Below are 11,366 nucleotides of genomic sequence, written 5' to 3' on the forward strand. Positions count from 1 at the left end.
AGATACCTGAAAATGTGGAAATGACTTTGCGACTGGGTAATAGGCAGAGGTTGGAACAGTTTGGAGGATTCAGAAGGAGACAGGAAGATGTGGAAAAGTTTGGAACTTTCTGGAGACTTGTTGAATGATTTTGACCAAAATGCTGATAGTGATATGGACAATGAAGTCCAGGCTGAGGTGGTCTCAGATGGAAATGAGGAACTTATTGGGAACTGAAGAAAGGTCACTCTTTCTATGCTTTAGCAGAGAAACTGGTGGCACTGTGACCTTGCTCTAGAGATCTGTGAAACTTTGAACTTGAGAGAGATGATTAGGATATCTGGCTGAAGAAATTTCTAAGCAGCAAAGCATTCAAGACATGGTCTGGCTGCTTCTAAAAGCCCACGTTCATTTGCATAAGAAAAGAGAACTTATATTTCACTGGGAAACATAGCATAAACATTTGAAAAATTTGCCACCTGACCATGTGGTAGAAAAGAAAAACCCATTTTCTGGGGAGAAATTCAAGCAGCTACCTGCAGAAGTTTGCATAAGTAAAGAGGAGCCAAATGTTAGTAACAAAGACAATGGGGAAAATATCTCTAGGGCATGTCAGAGAGTTCATGGCAGCCCCTACAATCACAGGCCCAGAGGCCTAGGAGGGGAAAATGGTTTTGTGGACTAGGCCCAGGACCCCACTGCTCTGTTCAGCCTTGGGGCATGGCACACCTAGCTGTTCCAGCTCCAGCCGTGGCTAAAAGAGGCCCAGCTAAGTCATTGCTTCAGAGGGTACAAGCCCCAAGACTTGGTGGTTTCCATGCGGAGTTAGGCCTGCACATGTGCAGAAGGCAAGAGTTGAGATTTGGAAGCCTCCACCTAGTTTTCAGAGGATATATGAAAATGCCTTCATGTCCAGGTAGAAGTCTGCTGCAGGAGTGGAGCCCTCATGGAGAACCTCTACTAGGGCAGTGCAGAGGAGAAATGTGGGGCTGAAGCCCTCACACAAAGTCCCCATTGGGGCATTGCTTAGTGGACCTGTCCTCCAGAAACCAGAATTGTAGAACCATCCTCCTGGAAAAGCTGCAGGCACTCAACAACAGATCATTAAAGCAGCCATAGGGGCTATACCTTGCAGAGCCACAGGGGCAGAGCTACCCAAGGCCTTGCAAGCCCACCTCTTGCATCAGCATGCCCTGGATGTGAGACATGGAATCAAAGGAAATTATTTTGGCGCTTTAAGATTTAATGGCTTCCCTGCTGGGTTTCAGACTTGCATGGGGCCTATAGCCCCTTTGTTTAGGACAATTCCTCCCATTTGGAATGGGAATATTTACTTAATGCCTATCCTCTCATGGTATCTTGGAAGTAACTGAATTGTTTTAGATTTAAAAGGCTCGTAGGCAGAAGGTACTCATCTTGCTTCAGATGAGACTTTGGACTTGGACTTTTGGATTAAGGCTGGAATGAGTTAAGATTTTGAGGACTGTTGAAATGGCATGGTTTTGTTTTGAGTTGTAAGAAGGACATGAGATTTGGAAGGGGCCAGGGGCGGAATGACATGGCTTGGCTTTGTGTCCCCACCCAACCTCATCTCAAGTTGTGATCCTTAGTGAAGGAGGAGAGGCCTGGTGGGAGGTGATTGGATGATGTGTGCAGATTTCCCCTTGCTGTTCTTCTGACAGTGATTGAGTTCTCATGAGATCTGGATGTTTGAAAATGTGTAGCACCTCCTCCCTTGCCTTCTCTCTCTCCTGCTCCACCATGGTAAGATGCGCTTGCTTTCCCTTCACCTTCTGCCACAATTGTAAGTTTCCTGAGGCCTCCCAGCCATGCTTCCTATACATCATGTGGAACTGTGAGTCAATTACACCTCTTTTCTTCATAAATTACCCAGTCTCAGGCAGTTCTTTATAGTAATGTGAAAACAGATTAATACACCAGACTAAAAAATAAAAAGAGAAGATCCAAAAAAAAAATCAGAAACAGAAAAAAAGATATAACAACAGAGACCACAGAAATACAAAGAATCATTAAAAGTCTCTATATTATTACAAACAACAATATGCCAACAAATTGGAAAAACTAGAAGAAAAGTATAAATTCCAAGGCACGTAAAACCTACCATGACTGAGCAATCAAGAAATAGAAAACCTCAACAAACTTATGATGAGGAATGAGATCAAAGCCATAATAGAGTCTCTCATTAAAGAAAAGCCCAAAACCTGATGAATTCACTGATGAATTCTATCAAACATCCAAATAACGAAACCAATTTGACTCAAAGACTTCAAAACAATTAAAGATCAGGGGCTGTTTTCAAACTCATTCTATAGGGCCAGCCATACTCTGATACCAAAATCAGACAAGGGCATAATAAGAAAAAAAACACTATAGGCCAATATAACTGATGAAGATAGATGCAAAAATCCACAACAAAATACTAGCAAAACAAAGTCAACAACACATTAAAAAGATCATTCACCATGATCAAGTGGGATTCATCCCAGGGATGCAAGAGTGGTTCAACATATGCAAATCAACAAACATGATACATCACATAAACAGAACCAAGAACAAAAACCATATGATAATTTCAATAGATGCATAAAAGCATTCAGTAAAATTCAACACCTTTTTATGATTTAAAAAAAAACCCTCAACAAACTAGGTATAGAAGCAACATACCTCAAAATCATGAAGGCTATATATGACACACCACAACTAACATCATATCGAATAGCAAAAAACTGAAAGCCTTTCCTCTAAGATCTGAAGTAAGACAAGGATGCCCACTTTCACTACTTTTATTCAACATCATAGTGGAAGTTCTGGACAGAGAAGTTAGGCAAGAGAAATAAATAAAGACATCCAAATTGGAAAGGAGGTAGTCAAATTAGCCTTGTTCACAGAAGACATGATTTTATACTTAAAAAACCTAGAGACCCTAGCAAAAAACTATTAGAATTCATAAGCAAATTCAGTAAAGTTGCATGATAAAAAATCAAAGTACAAAAACCAGTAGCATTTCCATATGCCAAGAGCGAACAACCTGAAAAAGAAAGCAATAAAGAAATTCCATTTATAATAGCTACAAAAAATATAAAATACCTAGAAATCAATTTAACAAAAGATGTAAAAGATATATATGGAAAACTATAAAACTCCACTGAAAGAAACTGAAGAGGACACAATAAATAGAAAGCTATTCCTTGTTCATGGACTGTAAGAATAAATATTGTTAAAATGCCAATACTACCCAAAGCAAACTTACAAATTCAATGCAATTATTATCAAAATATCAATGACATTATTCACAGAAATAGAAAAAATTTATAAAATGTATATGGAACCATAAAAGATCCTGAGTAACCAAAGCAATCCTGAGCAAAAAGATGAAAGCCAGAGGCATCAAACTACATGACTTCAAAATATACTGCAAACCTATAGTAACCAAACCAGCACGGTACTGGCATGAAAACAGACACATAGACCAAAGGAACAGAAGAGCCCAGATAAAAACCTACACATGTATAGCAACCTTATCTTCAACAAAGATACCAAGAACATACAATGAGGAAAGGACAGTCTTTACAATAAATGGTGCTGGAGAATCTGTAAAACTGGGTATATGCAAAGAACAAAACCAAGCCACTGTCTCTCACCATACAAAAAAATAAGGTCAGAGTGGATTTAAAACTTAATTCTAAGACTTAAAACTATAAAACTACTAGAAGAAGACATTGAGGAACTATTCCAAGACATTGGTCTCAGCAAAGACTTTTTTAGTTAGACATCAAAAGTACAGGCAACCAAAGCAAAAATAGACAAATGGGATTACATCAAGCCAAAAAGCTTCTGCACAGCAAAGGAAACAGTCAACAAAATGAAAAGACAACCCAAAGAATGGAGAAAATAATTGCAAACTATTCTTTTCACAATGGATTAATAACCAGAATATATAAACAGCTCAAACAACTTAATAGCAAATAAATAGTTAAAAATGGGAAAAAGATCTGAATAGACATTTCTCAAAATAACCAACAGATGCATAAGAAAATGTTCAGCATTATTTATCCTCAGAAAAATGCAAATCAAAATCACAACATGATATCATCTCATCACAGTTAAAATGGCTTTTATCTGAAAGACAGGGAATAATGAATGCTGACAAGAAAGTCAAGAAAGGGGAACCCTCATACACTGTAAATTAGTACAGCTGCTATGGAAAACTCTATCAAGATTCCTCAAAAAACTAAAGACAGAACTACCATATGATGCAGCAATTCCACTACTAGATATATAATCCAAAAGAAAAAAAGTCAATATATCGAAGAGATAGCTGCATTCCCATGTTTATTGCAGCACTGTTTACAATAACCAAAATAAGGCAATCAACCTAAGTGCACATCAGTGGACAATGGATAAAGAAAATGTGATTTAAATCCACAATGAAATATTATTCAGCTACAGAAAATAATGAAATTGTGTCATTTACAGCAACATGGATTGAATTAGAGGCCATTATATTAAGTGAAATAAGCCAAGCATAGAAAGAAAAATATCCAATGTTCTCACCCACATGTAGCAGCTTACAAAAGTGGATCTTATGAAAGTAGAGAATAGATTGGTGATTACTAGAGACCGGAAATGGTAGTGGACAGGGGAGATGGATAGAGGTTGATTAATGTGTACACATCTATAGCTTTACAGAAGAAATAAGATCTAGTGTTTGATAGATCAGTAGGGTGACTATAGTTTACAATAATCTACTGTATGTTTCAAAGTAGCTAGAAGAGAATAGTTTGAATGTTTCTAGAATAAAGAAAAAACAAATATTTAAGGTCATGCATATCCCAATTACACTGATTTGATCCTTACAAATTATATAAATGTATTATCACATGTACCCTGAAAATATGTACATCTATTATGCAGCAATAAAAATGTATAAATTTTTTTAAAAGGAAAAATAGTCAGAACCTCAAATAATTATGTTCTCCTTTAGGCTGCTATCCTATACTTGAGATTTCAGTTATGAGTTGGAAAAATACTACACGTGAGCACAAGAAACCTACACTTCTTCAGTATCCCTGAAGTCATTTATTTATTTAAGTTTTAAATAAGGAAGTGATGGAAACATGTAGTTAACAAATGTGCAAGTATTTCAATACACTGATTTGGCTATCAGACTATCAAAAACAACCCAATCAAGTGCTTTTCCTACTTTCAGAGCTCTACCCAAATACTACTGCAAAATAGAAGGAAGAATATTTCATCTCAACCTCAGAAATGTCCAAAGATTGAGGAATACTGAAAGAAACTCTAGAACACTTGAACCCCAACACTTGAACCCAAAGATAAAACTGAACAGATTCATGAATCCACAGATTCATGCACAAATTTTGGTGTGCATGTTCTGTTAAAGTAGTGGGTCTATAGATTTCAGCAGTTTGTCAAAAGCTATTGGAACCACCAAAATAAGATGACCATATATTACTGCTGAGAAATCAGACACTATAAGGCAGATACAAAGGGAAATGTATAAAAAGGATATTCAGTGAACATTCCAAAACTCAATCTAGAAGGTGATCAAAAGTGCATTAAAACTATCTAAACATTAACAAGGCCTGAAGTTTACCTTCAGAATTTTATAATGACTCAGACTTTTTCTCCCAAGATGGTTAATTTTTGATGTTGTTCAAAGCTTCAGAAACCCTCAGACTGAGAAACCCAGAGCCTGAAGACCCAGATTCGCCCAACTCTGTTATTAATTTTTCATTTGACATTAAACAAATTATTTCAGTTCCCTGGACCTCCGTCTCCTTGTCTGTCAACAGGAATTTATGAGTTTCATTTTAGTTACAATTCTTTGGAGGAAATGAATCAATTAAAAACTTCTGACATCATTATGTACAACTTATGCATAGCTACAAATTTTTCAAGCATATGAGGTCATGTTAATCATATATTCTCATCTCAGTTAATAATTAAGAGGCTCCCTGGGAAATCTTTCATAAATTTCAAGTCTCTCAAGAATAGAAAGTAACCTGTGGGATAGGAAGAACTTCTACACTTACATAATAAAAGCCTGAAATATGGCTAAACATTTCAGTTCAAAAAAACTTTAAGCCATACTATTGTGTAGTATTCCTCAAAATAATTAATAATAATGTGTGGAGAGTTGTCTAGAATAGAATGACACCCAGGTAAGTGGTAAAATACAGAAGTATGTTATGTGAAGTCTTAGTCTACAGACCCAATAAGAATTCCAATACTTAACATGAACACACACCCACACACACATTTATTCATCCCGAAATAAGACTAGATTCAAAGAAGTTTTTACTATGAAGCTGTATAAAAAATGTATTATCACTTTTTGCTTAGAGTAAAAGAATATAAAAATTAGTTTTTAAAAAAGATACCTGGGATTAAAAACTTTCCACTCTGATGAAGCATAGTCACATTATGACCATGCTCTTGAAGAATCTGAGACACCCGGTCCAACAGTAGGTAATGGCTTCCACCTAGAAACAATGCACAATGTCTTTTTGTAAAGATGAAAATAGTTTCTGATGACAATATGGGAGTAGGCAGGAGGGAATGGAAATTCAGCAGAAAAAGTATAGGGAAGAGGAAAGGTGAACAGTGAGCAGATGGAGATAAGCGCTTCCTGTTCCTCAATCTCACTTTGGGTAATGCCCGGTACATGCACCCAAAGCCTTCCTGTCCTATGTTCGGGACCTGTGGCAATCCTCCATCAAAGATTTCCGCTTGTGGCTCAAAGACTCCATGTCAGTGTAATGAGCTTCTCTGTGATTACGCCTGTAAAAGTTGCTCATCTTAAGGTACGTGCTGCATGTTACTTGGGGCCTTAGAGAGACACTGTCTCCAAAATATAACTGCAATGATAGAAAACACAGCGCAGTAGTGTGTACATTAGTATGAAGGGTTCCTAATGGGCAATCAGTCAGAGCTATCTTTCATCCTATTCTGGAAAAGTATGCTACTGTAGGAGACAGAAATATAGAAGTTACAAGGTGAGTCTAAGAAACTGCCATTGGACAGAAGCTACTACTTAGAGCCCAAATGTTTGTGATTAAAATGTATTTGGCAGGAAATTACTCAATTTGGGCCAATGTACAACTTATAATTAAGATATTTGAGGACAACTGTGGAGCCCTTGGGGTGGGCCTATACATCCTGGTTGCACCAGAAACTAAAGAATCACTGATTCTAGGAAAATCCTACCATGCTAAGGAAAGAGAAGCTTGGTTCTCAAAAGAGGTAAAAGTTTTATCACGTTAATATCTTCTCTTAGTGCATGTTCCAACACAGACCCTTCACTGGAAGCTAAGGTTCTCAGCAGCAGAAAAAGAAAGATCAGAAGAGAAATTAATGGAAAAATGCCGAGAGTTTGAGGATGGAGGTGGAAGGGGAGTAGAGAAATAGTGCGCAGCTCTCTGAATAACTCAGTCTACTTATACCCAGACTTGAATAGTCTAAAGCAACAAGGGATGTATAAAGTACAAATCTGCAACGGTCTTGCTCACATTTTAATCCATGTAAGAACAGGGACTCAGGAAGAAGGGGTCCTCACAGAAACAGCCGTTCATAGTGGGTCTTAAGGAGTCAAATGGCTTTCTGGGGCAAAGACCAGGATTCCAGCATCTGGATTCAGAAACGACACCAGCTCCCTCTTGAAGTCTGAGGAAGGAGGGCTGTGTACTTTCAAGAAGTTAAGAAGCTCTGTTGCTTCACTGCTACTAACACTCAGAAAGCGGGGAAAAGGCTTCAAATGAACTAACACAGTTTCTTAGTGATTTGAGGCGAGCGGATCACGAGGTCAGGAGATCGAGACCATCCTGGCTAACACTGTTAAACCCCGTCTCTACTAAAAGAATACAAAAGAATTAGCTGGGCGTGGTGGCGGGCGCCTGTAGTCCCAGCCCAGCTACTCGGGAGGCTGAGGCAGGAGAATGGCGTGAACCCGGGAGGCGGAGCTTGCAGTGAGTTGAGATGGCGCCACTGCACTTCAGCCTGGGCGACAGAGCAAGACTCCGTCTCAAAAAAAAAAAAAAAAAGAAAGAAAGAAAGAAAGAAAATCCTTAGTGAAACCGGCTTCAGAGCGGAAGTTGTGGTGAGCGTGGTCTTGGGGTAAGAAACCCTAAACAATTCTTCATGGGACATTAAGGAGGCCACATGTGCTCTTAAGAAAGGCATCTCACTTCCCTGTCCCTCAGTTGCCCTCTCAGAAAATCAAAATGGGCACTAAATTAGATGATCCGTGGTTCCTTCCAGCTCTACGAGCCCTGATTCTCCGTGATCTAAAAGGAATCCATTAGCGCCCACTACGGATTAAAATAAAGTCTTGGGGAAGATCGATCCTGGGATCGAGCTCATATATAATTCTCTTTCATCTTCTACTTCCTTTGAAATAAAAATAAAATAAAACTGAGGCCCAAAATGCAGAATTAACAGTCCCATGAATCCCTCAAAAACGGTCAGCGGCACAGGTAAAAGGAAGGAGGCTCCAAAAGATCCGAATGACCTGGGTTCTCTCCTCAGCCCTGGGCAGTTCTCCAGGTTTCCCCTGGAGAAAAACACTCCGCTGGCATTGCAGCCATGAAATACCTGCCTGCGCCACCCTGGCTCCAGATGCAGCTTCACAACATTCGCAGTGCTGCCCTCAGGAGTGCCTTTCTCTGGTCTCCAAGAGGCTGGAAACGGTCACCACCGTTTCTACTGGAAGCTACTGTGCACCTCCCGGCCCCATGGAGCTTAGGGTGAGCCTCTGAAAGTCCCACTGCGCTCTGGAGAAGGCAGCCCAGGAACTCAAGCTCTGGTCCTGGTCTCAAATTTCTGGCCCCAGCCCTGCGGGATGGGGAGCGCGTCCTGAACAAGAAGAGAGAGGAAAGGAGAGTCTCTTTTCTCAAAAACTATCTTCCTCACCTCAGCAATAGAGGCCCCTCTCTGCCCCACGGCTAGATGGGCTTCTCCCTCCTCCAGCCAGGTCCGCAAGCCCAGCCTGGAAAATCGCCTGGATAACTCTGATCAATCGCCGTTCGCTGGAGCCCTGGCAGTGCAGGGATCCGGGACGCGCCTGTCTGGGAATTCTCCGGCCAAGCACTCACCCAGTGTAGATATTGTCAGGATTTTGGCAGCCTCTGAGAGCAGGACCCCAGAAAGAAGGAAGGCCACTAGAAGCAGCACCCGCTGCCCAGCCATGCTCACTTCCACAGAAGCGGCGGATCTCAGCATGGGCTGCGCGCCCTGCGCCGGGCTAAGAGACTCTGTGCGCCTCAGTACTCCAAAGGCACTGGCTGTGGGCCTAGGAAGAGGTAGGAGACGGATCCTGCCAATTCTCTTGCCCTTCTGTTCGTTCTCTTTCCCGCTGCCCCTCCTCCCTGGGTGCATGCTCCATGGGATAATCTGCCCTCACCCTATCAAACCACCTGAAGTCAGTAGGAGGGGGTTGGTAACCTGATCTGTAACCTTTCTCTGCCTGAGTCATCACAGCTGTCCTATCTGGAAAATACTTACTAAGAGCCGGGAATGACAGGGGCCTCAGTAAATCACGTTAATGAAGGCTCCATCCCCAAGGAAACCACCTGTCTTTCGTGGAGCTGTCTGAACTTATGTTGCTCTGCTTCCCTTCCAGCTGCCTCTATTACCTCATAGTGCCATCTCCATGCGCCCATTTTCCCCAGAAACCTGCTGAAAATCTCTAGCTGGTGTCCCAAGCTCAAGATGTCCCTGAGAGGGAATCCCTAAGGGAAACTGATCTACCCTCTCTGAGGGCCTCTTTAGAAGATAACATTCATGAAGAGAAGCTAGTAGTGTTCTAATTCTGGAAGTCACTCCGGGTCTGTACCTCGAGACTGAAATTCAAACACAGAGACTATGATTCTGAATGTGTATCATAAAATAGAACTAGGGATATTTTGATAATCTCCCCAAAGCACAAACTGAGAATAGCTTGTAATTCTGCCCCCTTGACGGGTCAACCCTGGGAAAGACAGGGATCACTACACCAGATATGGTCACCTTTGTACTCTCTATCCTCAAACCAAGACTTTAGGAAAGGCTTTCAGTGCAATTCTAGACAGACAGAGAAATCCTTCAATTCAATCCTTCAATCCTTCAATGGATTATATCTACCGGCTGTAATAGGCCCTTGAATTCTGCTTGTACTATTCTTGCCTTCAGTCTACAGGTATTACATTTTTAATCTGAATTTAAAGCATTACATTTTATTTAAAGCATTACATTTTATTTAAAGCATTGCATTTGTGCATCCTTCACCTAGACATGTCCATTGTGGAGAGGGAGGAAATGAGAAAGAGAGAGAGCCAGACAGACAGATGCACAAACATACACACACATACACTCACACACACACACTGGGTTGGGGGAGCGAAAGGGAGAAGGGGAAAGAGAAGTGTGGAGGGGGGAAGGTTTACCAGCCTTCACAAGACTCCAGTCCATCTATTCTTATACCTTTTATAATGCATTAGCAAAATAAAGGACTTGCTATCAAGCTCCAAGCTCTTCATTTATTCAACAATTATTCTGACAGCTAATTATTACACCAGATATGTTTGCTGGACAGACAGAGGCTAAACACAATAAGAAATGAAATACATAATATATTCATGGGAAATGCTGCCAAGAGAAAACAAACAAGGAAAGAGATATGAAAGGTCAGGTATTAGAAGCGTTAACATATTAAATAATATGATTTAAACCAATTCTAAAAAATTATAGGAGTATGAGAGAAAAATGAGCACAAAACATGATGATATTAAGTAGTTACTGTTGCTTTGGAGAATTTTATGTTATTATGAAAGGAAATTAAATTTGGGGACACAAAACTCATTTGACCAAAGGGAAAAGTCAAGCTTGGAACTGGGTCACACAAACCTGCGTCTCCCTTTTGGTTCCTAAATAAGATGGCTGCAAGATGGAAAGCTACACACCTCCCCCATATGTTGCCCACAAGGAAATTCCTAGTGAGCTCTTAAAATTTCACCATGGCAATGCAAACTAATAGCTTATTTTTACAGATGCAGTCACCCCCAGCCCACCAGACATAAATGCATATCTGCCCAATTTTGTCTATGTTATCTTATGTAAAAAATGCAGATTCCCTGCATTTTTTCTCTGCTCCATTTGTTTTATATCATCTTATATAAAAAATGCAAGTTGGCCAGGCGCGGTGGCTCACACCTGTAATCCCAGCACTTTTGGAGGCCAAGGTGGGTGGCTCACAAGGTCAGGAGATTAAGACCATCCTGGCCAACATGGTGAAATCCCGTCTCTCCTAAAAATACAAAAAATAGCTGGGCGTGGTGGCGCGTGCCTGTAATCCCAGCTACTAGAGAGGC

General features: G+C 40.4%; 1 protein-coding gene across 6 annotated transcripts in view; it reads right to left on the bottom strand.

The window, feature by feature from the left end:
* Positions 1–9,587, bottom strand: part of UGT3A1 (UDP glycosyltransferase family 3 member A1) — a 50,967-nt gene extending 41,380 nt beyond the window's left edge. Inside the window, exons 1-2 of one of the 6 annotated variants that reach the window (XR_010131786.1) lie at positions 9,114–9,580; positions 6,405–6,506 (exon numbers count right to left, since the gene is read on the bottom strand). Coding sequence is in view for 5 of the 6 variants with exons in the window: in XM_019013685.4 (XP_018869230.3) it covers positions 6,405–6,506; positions 9,114–9,396 (385 nt within the window). In the remaining variant the exon portion in view is untranslated. The other 5 variants (XM_019013685.4, XM_004058956.5, XM_019013686.4 and 2 more) reach the window with 5 other exon arrangements.
* Positions 9,588–11,366: the final 1,779 nt, after the last annotated feature.

This window comes from Gorilla gorilla, chromosome 19 (assembly GCF_029281585.2).
Source record: "Gorilla gorilla gorilla isolate KB3781 chromosome 19, NHGRI_mGorGor1-v2.1_pri, whole genome shotgun sequence".
Classification (NCBI taxonomy): Eukaryota; Metazoa; Chordata; class Mammalia; order Primates; family Hominidae; genus Gorilla; species Gorilla gorilla.